Source organism: Ascidiella aspersa, chromosome 3 (genome assembly GCF_963924565.1).
Source record: "Ascidiella aspersa chromosome 3, kaAscAspe10.2, whole genome shotgun sequence".
NCBI classification, from domain to species: Eukaryota; Metazoa; Chordata; class Ascidiacea; order Phlebobranchia; family Ascidiidae; genus Ascidiella; species Ascidiella aspersa.
Window position 1 is genome coordinate 16009476 of NC_139449.1, and position 14703 is coordinate 16024178.

The 14703-nt window shown below is 37.2% G+C and overlaps 1 protein-coding gene across 1 annotated transcript; it reads right to left on the reverse strand.

The window, feature by feature from the left end:
• Positions 1–1468: 1468 nt before the first annotated feature.
• On the reverse strand, positions 1469–7773 carry LOC146160400 (uncharacterized). Its single transcript, XM_083385377.1, has 4 exons — positions 7308–7773; positions 5328–5532; positions 3706–3896; positions 1469–2510 (listed from the first exon to the last, which is right to left on the reverse strand). Exons 1-4 carry the CDS (start codon positions 7735–7737, stop codon positions 2095–2097), a joined length of 1242 nt encoding a protein of 413 aa, XP_083241503.1. The 5' UTR covers positions 7738–7773; the 3' UTR covers positions 1469–2094.
• Between the last annotated feature and the right edge of the window lie 6930 nt (positions 7774–14703).

Genomic DNA, 14703 nt, shown 5'->3' on the forward strand with positions numbered 1-14703 from the left:
AAGTGTACAAACTGCACTGATATGCATTATTACGTAATATTCCAGTAAACCTCTGACGCACAACCGATTTTTCGGTTTAGGCTACTCCTCGCGGTAGCAATCTATTGCTGCTTGTTCGTTTTTATTAACCTAAAATTAAAAAATAAACAAGAATTACTTGAGTTAGGTTTGCCGATTTAGTACGTTTTTGACTGTATAGTGGTTCAGTTTACCTGGCACGCAGAATGTAAGTGCAGGAAAGTTAAGCTTATGTGTGCTGGTCAACGCTGTATACAAGACAGAGTGGACAAAAGAAGGTTATAAGATGTACCAAACATGACAAACTGTATTTGGCGCTGGCCTAGAATCCTACCACAGCGTTGAGACAATTATGAAAGCAATGTACAATATTTAGGTGAGGGTGGGCCAAGTATTATTTAAACCTACCCAAACCCGCATCTTAACCCAAATAATGTTCGATTTTGTGGATTCTAGACCAGCGCCTCTGTCACAAATTAGTATCTAACGAGTGTATGTAATATTCTTTCCTTACGCCAGGGGTTCCCAACCTTTTACCAGGGGTTCCCAACCTTTTACTTTTGTAGTGTGAAGCGCGAAAGAAATTGCGTTTATTTGGTTTGTATTGGTTAAACCTTAATTTTCGAGACACACAAAAGCTGCTCGTGCTCGATATATTGGTTTTCATCGAGCTAATTTTGACAAACATGTTGTAAAAATTGAAACATTGCGTTAATCGTGTTTCAAAAGGGGTGATGGCACACAATGCAAAGGCTATATACTGCAAATAACATTACAAATTGGCGCAATAAAGTCGGAGTTCCCCCCCAATTAGTGATGCGCAAAAAGTTGTTCGTAGTTTGCGCAAAGCGCAAAATTTTTTGTAGTTTTGTTGTTAAAATTGGCAAAACACAGTTTGTGGAGAGGGTGGCATGCTGCACAACTTAGATCTTCTTCAACCATATCATACTGTTCTGAATAAACACCGCCCCAAAGTTCGCAAATCGCTAAATTATGATCGTGTTTCTTCAGTTACTTTTCTAAACATGTGTAATTTTGATGTTATGCATAAGACAGCATACAAGCAGATTTAGTAACTAAAGCAACATGGAACTGCTAAAAAATGATAAAAAGTTAAATATTGGAATAGAACTTGCGCCCCCCTAAGATTTGCTTGGCGCCCCCGGTTAAGAACCACTGTTGTAGAACAACTATTTTGATCGAATCATATTTTTGCCTATTTTTAGCTTACAACTAGCATTATTCAATGCTATTTGTAAATTAAGCTATAAATCAGTAGATGATATCTATCAAGAGCAATCGTTTGACATAATTAACGCCCACTGTTCAACAGCGTTGTACGCTTTACAAAGAAACCGTGCTCCTTGTCGACAATTGCTATGACCTGTCTTTTGAAGATCGTAATGGTACGAAACAACAGGAATAATTACGTAACAATGAATAGGCTTTAAGGAATTTTTTTGTAAAAAAACAGATAACAAAATATAAAGTTGTGAATCCAGGTTTTTGTGAAAAAAACGGAAGGTACTCGCGTACCACCTGGAAAACCGTCGCGTACCACTGTGGACGCACGGCGCCTTTGGACTAAATCAATTTCAATAAAACAGGCAAAGTCACACTAAAAACAGAACTAAACATTGGCACAACGCAATTTTGTTTGTTATTACGTCAGTAGTTCAAAATTTTATTTGTCACAATTTGACTCATGGTCTATTGTCAAAGGTGCTTAATTCTTTCATCAAAAACAGTCTCGCACCATACGAATACTTTCGTTACAATTATATATTAGTTAGGCCTTTATTATTTGGGCAACCTAGAACTTTGACATCATTATAAAATGGGTGCGCAAGACCTTTATCGATAGTGACCCCAAACTTGATTACTACAACAGGGCTTTTTGCCCTACATCCAAAAAATCGAAAGGGTACACTGCTATACAAAGTTTGAGAACCTCTGTTTTATACTTATAGTGACAAGTATGATTTCACACTTAACTCAAAATTTGACCTCTGTCAGCTTTTATAGATTTTTGTTCGTTTACGCTTTGTTAAATTTCGATAAACGTACAATCGTACATTAACAATACGGAAGATTTCGGTGGAGCTCTTCAACGTACTTCTCCCCTCCTTGCACGTTTAACAGCATTTGTGAGGTTTCATCAATAATGTTATATAAAAGTGTCCTGGTATCTTTCGGTAACATGCACAGGGGACTGCTTTCGGGGTCTTGGGGGTTGCTCTGGCTACCGTGATTGCGATAGAAGGGTCCGGAAATAAAACGTTTGTTTAGTAAACATGTAAGTCTTTTAAGGGGGAGGCGCAAAAATGTAAGTATGCTTTTCATTTGCCCATGTGTGTCGTTGACCAAATGCTCGTAGTTTACTATATAGCAGCGGGGCTTTCCTTTAAATGAAAATCCGTTGCAAAAATGGTACCAGTTTGCAATAACAGATTTAAAGGATTTTGCTTTCATCGATGCGTAGTGGTTCCAATCTAAATATACATAAAGTTAAGTTTCGCACCAAATATTTAAACTTGATTTGCATGAACCAAGTAAAAAGGGTAATAACCGCTGTGAAAATATGCCTCACAATTAGCATTTCGAAATATTTTAATAAAAGCGAAATTCGTTAGGAAATTATACATTGTACAATAACAATGGTTCTCAACCGGGGTGCCGCGGCACTCTATACGGCTGCCATTTTTAACGCTCAAGGGTTCCCAGATGTATTTACAATTCTTTTAGGATTCGTATTTTTGCTCTATTGGTAAGCTTCTTGACAATTTTTTGTGTACGATAAAAGTACCAATAATAATTAAAAAGGTTTTATCAACCTTGTTGTACAGTTAATGTTCTGTTTTAATCTCGTTTATTGTAACGTTACAGTTAACCGCGTCCGCTCGCAAACTATTTGCAATTTTTGTAAAGTGCTGCAAGCCAAAAAGTTTGCGAAACACTGTGAAACACTGTAAAAAATCGATAGTGACATTTATCGTCTCTATTTTTAATAGCCACTTGTATTGTTAAAATGTGCAACGATACGGTGAAAATTGTCAAAGTAGGCCTACACGAAAAAGGCAATTTAAGTATTATCGTAAACAGTAACTAAAGGTTTTATTTTTCAGTAAGTACCTTTTACACAAAATAAGAATTTTGACCGGTCAAGGTAACGATAGTCGTTTGGCTTAAAATAAAAAAAATCACGAAACACTATTATGTCCCCGACCAATTTACAAGCATCCTAGGTATTCTTATTACAATTATTGAGGCAAAAGCACTTTACTGAACAACCGGTACTGTCCAGATTAAACAGGTTATTTAACAGTTTTAATACTATGTCGCCCTAAACGTGTGATGAAAAAATGCAACTTGGCCTACTGGCGTTTTCGCTGTCCATGTATGACGTCAAATCCAAATTATTTTTGGTCTATTTAAACCCAATAAATTTTTAGTCGCGAAATGATTTTTTTGTTTAGACCAGGGATCGGCAACATACGGCTCTTGTATTAACGAAAAAGTCGTTTTTAAGACGTCACCATTAGCCTACTCTTGTTTTCAACAAATGGCTCAGACATGGCTCAACTTTGAACTTTCTTGTTACGTTTTAGTGTTTGCGTTAAGTTTACTCAATGGGCTGTATATAATTGCAAACACAAATTAATAGGCCAGCATTTTAGGGCCACTTACTATTTCCCATAAAGTCAGCCTTGGTTGCGGTTCCTGTATGACTACCACCCATACGCCGGTTAAACTCGGAGAGAATTGAACGGTAGGGATTGCGTAAAACCAGTACTACGTCATCAAAAGTGCATCCAACCTCCCTTGCATGTTCGATGTCATGCACCTTGATCCCAAAAGCCATGGTGTCATTGCATGAGCTGCGAATATTTATTAAACTGAACTCTGCGAATTGCTGGTTTAATTTAACCTTGATAAAATTAAAACGGTGACGTAGTAGAACAAATAAACCTAAATGTAGCATTTAGTTTGTCACAAAAGGTAACATCCACTAATTATCCCCAGTTGAATTCCTGCGCAATTTGCTGCCAAGGTCTTGCCGAAGTATGTAAGTCAGCAGTTCCCAAACTGGGGTCCGCGGACCAACTGGGGTTCGTTCAGCAGTTTCAGAGGGTCAGCAAGAAAAAATAGTATTAAAGTTTTTCAAGATTAGACTTTAGCGATTGTTTTTAAACATCATCTGTCATCATTATTAGTCTTTAGTTATGCTTTATTATTCGATCATATAGCGTGTTTTACGATGTCTCTTGTGACATCATAAGCATCTATTATGCTTTACTACCTCCTATCAGCAAATCATAGGGGCCGCGAAATATCTAAATACTTGCAACGGGACCACCAGGCAAAATATTTAGAAAAGTTTGGGAACCTCTGATGTAAGTTATATGTGACAAATAACTCAAAATGGGTTTTTACACTTCATTTTAAACCGAAAAGCTCAATGGCGTAATTTTACGGTACTCTTGTTCAATCAAGTTCTTGATTTAACGCAACACATTATTTTTTGCAGTAATGTGTGCAACTTGGTTATGTGTTTAAGAGTACCGTTAGTGCGAGCAATAAAGTTCATTAACGGAATTGGCGTTATGTCAAGTGCCATCAAGGTTCATGTTCGGAATATACTAACCATGCGGTTCTGTTATAAAGCAATTTATTTTTATCTGGTTTGTTTTTCTGCAACTTAAGAGTTGTATCGCGGTCGTTGTAAGGCATGTGGAGATAAACATTTGTTTTATAAACATTTGTTTGTATTGTGTTTCATTCAAGTAATATTTTTCATGGAGCACAGCCTTTTTACATTTACCCCTAAATGTAGACATACTGAATGTCGCATAATAGTTGGTTTTCTATATAGGCATACAAAAAGAGGATATTTAAACTTCGCAATTTGGCATTTAAAACGGTATTCATTTTGTGCGTTACCAACAATTCAACACTCACGCGAGTGTTATTTAAAGACTACAAACTACATGTACTTGTTTTAAATTAATTGCGCTGTGACTCCCGTGTTAACGTAAAACCGTATTTGTGTTGCTTGGTGCGTTTTGTTCCGAAGTAAACTTGTGTTACATCAACACGTTGTTTATGATAATATGGAACTGTGCGCTTTTGTAATAAACGCTTTAAAAGCAAATACAGAAGGCCCACAAGTGACCAAAGCCGAAAGTAATAGAAACTCGACTATGATGAACAACCGAAAGCCTTATGGCTCGAAGGGAGTCGATCATTACTTTTATTTCCAATCGTGGAGTACAATAAGGGCTACCAAAATGTCCCGAATTATCACATACCAAGCTTCGCCGGGAAATCCCCCCTTAAAGAGTTTTGGGTCCATGTAAAGACTTCCGGACCAAATTCCAGTTGTCACGTGGAATAGGTGTCGTAGCCAAGTGTTTCCAGACCCAGGAAAGCTTGCCAGTGCCACTTTGCGGTTGTAAAACTCATCACCTTTTAAGTGCGAGGAAGTGCTACTCTTGAAGTACGTCTCGTTGCAAACTGAAGAAAAAAACAAGAACATGTAGCATCATAAGTAATAATTAGTGGATAATTTGGAATTTATTGTATTGTGTATTTATCAAATATGTTACGATTTATGATTTGTCACTTTTTCACGCCTTTTACCAAACACTCGCTGTCATTCTGAGAACAGAGCATTCGGCTGTTTCACACATGAATAATGTTATATCGTGACACATATTTTCGTTATAGATAAAAGTATTTCACCTGCGTGAACGCGTTATTGTTGCAGTTCCCGGCTGCCAAAAAGGTTTCGGGTTATAAATCATTTCCGCTTTCTCGTGTCGCCTTCTCTCTTTCATGCAAACTTTCAACTTGTATATGCGAAGCTTATATCAATATATAACCAGTCTTGTCTAGTCAATACAGTGAGTGGTTGTGCTTGCCGGCATTTGCCGGCTCGCCCATAATAGCCAACACAAACTGTGTGGATTTGTAATCAGACTACAGCAAATACCTTGTAATAGTGTGGTTGATTGGTCGAGGCAAATTAGTATAATGAGACTTGCAATTAAACAACTCATGCTTCAAACACACCGTTGGAAATAACCACTGTCAAACAATTTAAGGTTCGTGTACTGTAGTATAGCCTATACTTAAATTGATACTATAAACAATATTTAATTAAAATATTATTTCAAAGCAGAGGCTCTCAAACGGTGCGTCATTTAAATCTTCCAAGGACGTTACACAATGATTCAATCAGCAGCTATCAGGAAAGGTAAGAACAGCGCCTTTGGCAATTTACAATCCATGTTTTACGATAACTGCGAAAAGCGAAAATACATATCCCATACCGTATGTGAAACTTCGATTTTCCGAACGTGTAGCGCCATAATAGTTTAACGTTTCGAGCAAAAGAAAAATATCATGCCATTTTAAACGCATTCTTAGCATTATTTAGAACTCTTACCAAGGTGATACGATATGCGTAGCATTGATGTTTTGGCTATATGTTTTTTCTTACATTTTCTGATTTTCACATCATTGGCAGAACTGTCTCGCAACCACCAGTGTGACACAAGACTATGTCAGGTGTGCCTCGTGTATTTGGATAGGTTTTTTTACAAATGGTACTGTTTAAAATTCTGCACTATTAATAATGTACGTTTTTGACCGTCGAACAATATTTCTGGTAAAACTTACTTTCCCAGATTTAAAAACTCTTTTTCAAACTATTTTACCTGTAATCTCAAAATGCTGTAATTTGGAAATACTTTTTTTTTTGTAAACAACACATTTTTTTCAGGCCTACGGCAACAGGGAGCTACAAACTTTGCCACCAATATACAAACCATAACCCAAATGTATTGCATTGAAACAGGGCTTCTTCATTTTTGTCTGACACACGCCGTGCCTTTTTTGAGACCATTTTTTGAATCCTTGACTGTTACGGTAAAAGGCGCATTTTCGAGCTGCTTTGTAACACCAACCGCTATTTGCTTACTTTAAGGGGAACGTAATAAACAATGTTCAAATATATTATGTAAACAACCTTTACTTGGCAACAAAAGCTTTTCTTTATTAGATAATTATGTGGACTTCTTTGATAGTCACTATGTAATTCAGTCACCCCACCCCTAAACCCTACTCTACCCTTCATGTTAGAAGAAAAATGCATAAAATAATTATCGCCAATTATTGTGTCAAACAATTCTGTCTTAAAGTAAATCATAACATCCCTAAAATGTATGTTTTAAGAGTTTTGTTCAATATTCCTAAGAGCGTGTGAATTACGAGAATAATCATCTTACCGCGATTAGGAAGCCGTTCTTTCCATGTCTGTCCAAGATTTGTCCATTCAACATTTTTAGACTGAAGCTTTTTAACAAACTTTTGCTTTTGTTTTTGTTGATTTCGCAATGCATTGCGCCATTTTTGAGTTATTTTGTGTTGTACGCCCACTTCACTTTCTTTGCGAAGCAATGTTATATATCCACCATTCATACTTTTATTACTATTCTGACTTATAATAATTCCAGATTTTGTATTATTTCTGGTCGAATTTATAGTCTCATAGTAGTTAAATGGCAATAACTTAGAAGTTCTTGGATCTTGATAGAATTTTATAATGCAGCAAGAGACCAGATAAAACAAAATTCCCCATGCGAATATTTTACCTTTTTGCAAACAAAGGTAACTACGAAATTTGCGAAGCATATCGCAAAAAACTGTATTTTGCATTTAAGGATAACCTAAACTTAACTTTGAACAACTTGGCGAGGCCATATCACCTCCTGTAAAAGACAAAAATACAGGAATATAATGATAAATCAATGATTCTTAATGTTTTTCTTGTAAACAATAAATATAAAGAAAATAGTTGAATAACTCACAAATAAATCTCGAAAAGACTTTAAAACCGTAGAGCCCTTATTTTAAAGAAGAAACACTAGAAACCTAGATAAATTAAAAGAATAGATTCAGGTATAAAAACTAGCGCTTTAAGCAACAAATAACTTATCCCCAAAATCAGTACAGCATATTTTTGAATGGAATTGTCCCTTGACAGCGAGCGCTAACTAAGGGTCCCGACGGGTTTATGACAAAACCATCGCATATTTCGAATTACTGTAAATCGGGAAGGGTCCGAGAAATGTGTTTATCAAAAATGAAAACGTCATAATTTATCACCTCACAGACATGCTCTTAAAAGTAAATTTTATTTTCATAAAGGAATGCAATCGTTAGTTTTATAGCTAAGCGTTTTGTAGAAATTCTTTATTTCTTTTAGTACGGAAACTCTTTTCAGTACTCTTTCTATAGCTTTCTCACTTACGACTGTAAATTAAAACATGAGAACTTGGAGGTGTTAACAGTTTTTACGCAAGAAGCACCTAAAAACTAAGAATTGTTATATATCATTTTCTTTTTATAGTCAACCGGAAAATACCATATCGGCAGCAGAGCCTATTTGTGGCGCACAACAGCTATGAAGCTAAAACTGCAGCAAAAAAGATAGGGCAAATAACCAATAACTTTATTACTTCGTAAAGATTGTACGTAAATATAAGATTCCAGCAGTAAGACTAAAAATGCAATTACATGAACGTTGGAAAAAAACAAGTAAATATAAGACCAAAACTAGACTAACAACTTAAGTCGTTACGCGACCAACATTAGAATATGGCCTAAACTCGTCAGAAGTCAAAATAGGAGTTAAACAACTTGTTACCTAGCCCCTCTTTCCATTACTAACTGCACACTTAATTTACACCCTTAAACCAACTTTAAACTCCACTCATTCCCAAACCCCTCCAATCCTAACAAACGGCAAACAATGCGGAGCCCTAACAAAGATGCCAGAACGGTCGGGGACAAAACTCTTGCGTCTAACTACCCATGCACTATCTATCTATCCCTACGGTTTTAGATGTTATTTAAGGAACTTGCACGTTTATTTTATTCAGGTTGTTTTTGGACTTAACGGCGAAATTAGGTCTATTCAGTCGTAGATATTTTTGTGCATTTGGTTTCAGTATTGCTCTAATTCCTGTGTTGTATTTTCAAGTGTGCGTTTTAGAACTTCTATAAACGTTCCCTAAAACTAAAAATTACATAAAACAGCTTGCAATGATTTTGGATTAATTTAAAGCGTCTAGGTCAGGATTAAAAGCATGTAGTTTTTCTATTTTTGTACCCGCGTACTGCTTTGTCTAACCAAACCATTAATACTATATTTGATATTGCAAAATGGTTTTGCAGATCAATTACCATTATTTGGCTAATCTGCTTATTCGTTTCATTAGTTCATCTGATTGACTAGTATAACCTCTAAAGCAGTGCTTTTCAAACTTTTTGCTGGAGTGGAACCCTATGGAAACATTTCACAGGCTCGAGGAACCCCAGTGCAATAATTCTACTGGCTCGAGGAACCCCAGTGTAATAAACCTATCTCAATTAGCTACACAATTTAGAAATTGCGAAACCCCTGGCCTGTACTAGCGGAATCCTTAGGTTACGCGGAACCCTGGTTGAAAACCACTGCTCTAAAGAAAAATCAGCAAGTAACGAACTTACGGGTACCGGTATGTCGCAACTCGCAATCGTATTGTTTTGCCCGGGGCATTTTATCAACACGAATGTCAACTTTGCTTTTAAAAGTAGGCGCTTCTGCATTTATTTGTTCAATTAACTCGTTTTCGTACATTGTTACACAATAATAGCTGTTGGACGATTAATACTCTAGTGACCACAGAAAATACGATAACTGTGTTTAGGAAAATATGACGTGGCCATGGCATACGTCTCTAGTATGAGTAATTAAGCCTATTTAGTATTTGTAACATATTTTAGCCCAAAGGCGGCCTGTATCTGATCGCACCCTCGTAAATGAAATGTTTGGCAACCTTAAGGATAAAGGCGTTTTATAATGTGTAGTTTTTCTATTGAAAGTAGCCTAAAAACACCTCTGCAATCTTAAACTGTAACAAAACGATCTGTGTGCTGTTCTTAAAGTTACTTCTATGACGTTAAGATGTGGTTTTGCGACGTCACATTTTGACTGACTTTGTGACATCGCCAATCTTAATGCCCTTTTAGCAAAATCATGGATCCTCGACTGGCCCGCGGCAAGGTTGGGTTTTTCCCCCTGAGGGGGGGGGGGGGGCGCCAAGCAATTCTGAGGGGGGCGCGAGCTCGACTTCAATATTTTAACTTTTTGCAGTGATTTTAATGGTTTCGTTTGGGTTAGGCATAATTCCTACATACAAACTCTGTTTTTTGGCAACTTTAACATTAAAACTGCAAAAAATTTTTGCGCTGCGCGCGAATCTTCTAATTTCCTTTCAGACAATCCACGGTATTACCGCCCTATTAAATTAACTTATAGACAAACGATAAAAGCTATCGCCCTTTCGACTATTTTTCATCCATATTTTATATATGATAACAGGCTATAGCAACAGGGGGAGTCGAACTTTTTTTGCGCGAAACTATATTGTTTTTGCAATATTGCTGTTGTATTGTGTGTAGTTACATCTTTTGAAACACGATAACGCAATGTTTAATTTTTGCGCTTGACGTTTTTTGAGCTCGACACCATACAACTCTTACAACTGTGGAGTAAATGCCCCTCGCATTTTTGTCAAAATCAGCTTGATAAAATGAATGTGTCGAGCTCGCGCAATTTGTTGTGTGCCCAATGCGAAACGCCTCGTCGGTTGCAGTGTAGCCAATTCGACCAAATAAAACTCAAAATGTTTCGCGTTTCGCGCGACCAACAACACCCTTCACTATTTTCCTGTTTTATTAGTGATATTTAATTGCAAAATGTCGAAATATTTTCATAAGGGGGCGCAAGGCATGAGAAAATTACCAAAGGGGGGCACGGCTGAAAAAAGGTGAAGAACCACTGGTTCTAGGTAAAAATTTGTCAAAATTATTTCAAGTCAAAAACAATTAAAAATGCACATAAATCGTTTACAAAATTAAAAAAACTATTATCAGCTTTTTTATAATTGACTTTATGTTAAAATGTTATTAACAAAAGTTTTTTTTTGAGTTATATTCAACGACATCATAATTGTGTTATGTATACGTGGGCTTCCAGAATTATCCACCCTGTCCAAGTTTATCGCATTAGGCTCAGCTACGTTTTTTATTATACAGTTGTTTATTTCTGATTTGGACAAATGTATTGAACAGTATTAGCTGTCTGTTTTCTCTTGACAACATTTTCTAAAATAACCAGCGTCTTTGTTCTCTTCGGCAATTTTTAGTTATTTGACCTTTTGAAATGGCAAAAATATTAACTAAGGATTTTAATAATTTTGCATAAACCCGAAAAAATAGCTGATTTGTGTTCGACCGAGAGTCAGTAAAACATCAAAATCGTGTTATTGACGACGCCACGACACTAATGCTGTTGTTAAAAATTATCAATATATTTATAATAGGTCAAAATTTTGTCAAAAAAATATATTTTTAGGTCAAAAAATTTTTTTAGGTTAAAAAATAATCGCCCTACTGATGATGCTTTTATTAGCGAATTATATTTATCTCTTAACATCCAAACATCCAAACATTCTTTATTATCATTGATGTGCAACCGGAATTTTTTGTTTTTCACCATTCGGATTTTGTTATTCAAAAGAAAATACTGATTCTTGCCGATTTGAGTGAAAAAGTACTTTCAAATCCTTGTTAAATTCGCGACACTCGTTCTCAAACTTACGCTTCTGGGCAAATCCATGGGAAAATATCTTTGTAAATTCTAAATATAATTTCAACCCAAAACAAAGAATCTAAAAACACAAAGAAAACAAAGAGCCAAAGAATAACTAACAATCGTTATAAATTGACGTAGTAGACAAGTAGTGGGGGATTGTGGCAGAATGTGGCCGCGGCCACATTATAATGTAACACCTGAAACTGTCTGCGGGCCGCTCAAAATCTCGTCCCGCGGGCCGTATGTTGCCCGCCCCTGGTGTAGACAATACAAAGACTGTGTAAAAATTTCAACTTTATTTCGTCACAACTTTTGGAGATATTGCCCAAAACCAATTCCGGCGCGCCAAGTTCGCCCAGGTGTCGCGGCATAGATTTACGAAACGTGTCTGCTAGCACAGGGGTCCGCAATTCCTTTTGGCGCGACCCCTAATTACTAGTACCGAGGTCTCGCGACCCAAATTCTTCGAGATGGTTTTAACAAAATAGCTTTGCTAAAAAATAGCAACTATTGTGTTTCTATTTATTATGACAAATCTATGTTATGTGTTTTGTTAATTTTAAAAGAGAAAGGGTTCTGTAACACAACTGAAAAGATGCCTTGAGTTTTACTACTTGTGATGTCTCATTCGGATGACAAATATGATTTAGCAACCAATATGTGTTCTTGGGGTAGGGGCCCCACCAACTCAAACCCCTTTAACCCCCGTCCGCTACTTGGTTTAGTGCAATAATTACTGGCAAGGTGTGTAATGATTTTTTGGTGCTGCAGGGCTAAACTGGGTGCAACTCACCAAAAATGCACGACGTCTCGCAATCGTTTAACACTATAAGCTCAACATTATAAGGCGCGGATCTAAGGATTTTTCAGGGGACAATATACATTTTAAGACAGAAATCGGCAACCTTTACCAAGTCGCGGGCCAAACCAAACTCAGCAAGTTCTCAGCGTTTTAAATTTCCACTAACATTTTTGTTATAAAAACGTGTGGCCTTTAAGCACTTTAATATATATTCAGTGATATGTTTTGATTGTTTGGTTTAAATTGGCAAACTCTTTAATAATAAGGAGACGTGACGTATTGTAAACCAAAATGCAACATGTTAACCAAGGTCGTTAAACACCCTGCTTTGTCCAGCCTAACTCAATGCGCCAAGCGCAACCAGATTGCCTGCATCTGGCTTCAGAAGTAGAGAAACGACCAATGTCTGTTTGTGCTTGTAATTATAGCGTGTTCGCCTGGTAAAGTGTTAAATATTTCACCTCGATACTATTTTCCTTCCCTGGCCATTCTGGCAAATCCAGTCGGCATTTCGACTTAGCTAATCCCCATCGCAGTCGCTCTTGTGCTATATGGTGTCACGCTACTGCTGGATGAAAAACAACAGTCAACGATGCGCTCCTTACTGGCAACACATGTTTTTACTGCGCTGTAAGCCATTTTATTGAAAGCGAGCTATACTGAATTATGTGAATGTACAATAAATCTATAAGCGACCTGACAGTATGCTACGACAGTTTGTTTAGTTTGGATTTAGTGGAGTTCAGATAGTACGGTGGTCATGTCTCCCTGTTGAAATATACACAGTTACCAAAACTTTTCATTTAAAAAGATTGACGACCCTTGACGACACGAAAAATATATTTCCGCAAACATAAAGAATCGCGTAAAGCGTTTTATAATAGCTTGTTTATATCGTTAAAGTTCGTTAAAAACTGCATCCCGGTAACATGGTTAAGCAGTTTATGTTGGCCAAAATTTTAATATTGGTAGAGACATTAATGCTCATTACATACCGCGTTTAGGCTACCAAATAAAATTATTTATCTTATTGAAGTTTTGCATATTTTAATTTTAAGAGAACAACGTGCACACGACGCTTTGGTTACAGAAAACGGGCTAAAAAGGCCACAGGTCTACGAGACCTTAAACTCGGTAGGATTCAATTATAGAATTAAACTAGAAAGCTTCATCCAAAAGCCAAATGGACGCAGCACTTTCTGCTGCCATACAGAAGACTAGGCAAGGGACCTCGCAGATAAATTGAACCAACTCCCCGGCGTTAAATTTGCCGAGGCCTACGAGGATTCGACCACTAAGGTCAAATTAAGTTATATTCCAGCCCGTATTAAGTCGGAGCATGTCCGCGAATATTTTTCCAAGAAATTCGCCACATGTACAAGCATGAGGGAAACCCCCGACTCCATCAAAATTCACTGCGGCAAGCTAATCTTAGATCTAGACCGCAATCAACTAACTGAAAGCCCCATCCCAAACGAAGTCCAATTGGGCATTCATAAAGTTGGCGTATTCTACCAAGAACAACCAGAGTGCTGCAGGTATTGCAGGAAAATTGGGCACATATTAGAAGGGTGCCCCAAATTACAAAAGAAAAAAGAAGACATCTCAGAAAGGGAGAGAGTACAAAAAGAAGAAGAGGAAAGAAAAGAAGAAATGGAAAAAAGAAGAGAGAGAGTATGCTTCTTGACATAGAAGACATCCTCAGTAAAAGCAAGAAGTCGTAAGACTCCGCCAACCGTTTACGAGATCCGGCAACTTTGTCGAAAATTTCACCAGCCGACAAGTCATCGCCAGCAGGCCGAAAGCCCCCTAAAGGAACAGGTGTCGTCCGTTCTCCTTCTACAGCGGCCTCTGCAGAGACCGAACGAATATGAAGAAGACAGAACAGAGAAAGAAGAGGGAAATCAGGATCTCATGCTGATAGAAGGGGCGGATCTAGGGGGGGGGGGGCCTAAAACTAAAAAAATATGTACATTTCTTTACTTAATAGGCAGCTTATTTTCGCGGTTCCCTTGGTAGTATGGCCTATTTTCGCCAAAATAACACATATTTTTAAGCTTTGTAGTGGTGTACGAGCTTATGGCGCCATATAATGAATATTTCAAAAAAATGGTAAAATTCGTTTTGCGCACTCGCGCAAAGCGGCGCTTTACAGATTTGCAGAGACGGCTTTAGTGAC

Excerpts from the sequence above, each read along its gene's own strand:
- LOC146160400 (XM_083385377.1), bottom strand. The coding sequence starts at position 7,737 with ATGCAAAATACAGTTTTTTGCGATATGCTTCGCAAATTTCGTAGTTAC. Across the intron at positions 3,897-5,327 it reads GGATTTCCCGGCGAAGCTTG|CTCATGCAATGACACCATGG; the intron begins GTATGTGATAAT and ends AAATATTCGCAG. Across the intron at positions 2,511-3,705 it reads GGCTGACTTTATGGGAAATA|ATTGGAACCACTACGCATCG; the intron begins GTAAGTGGCCCT and ends ATGTATATTTAG.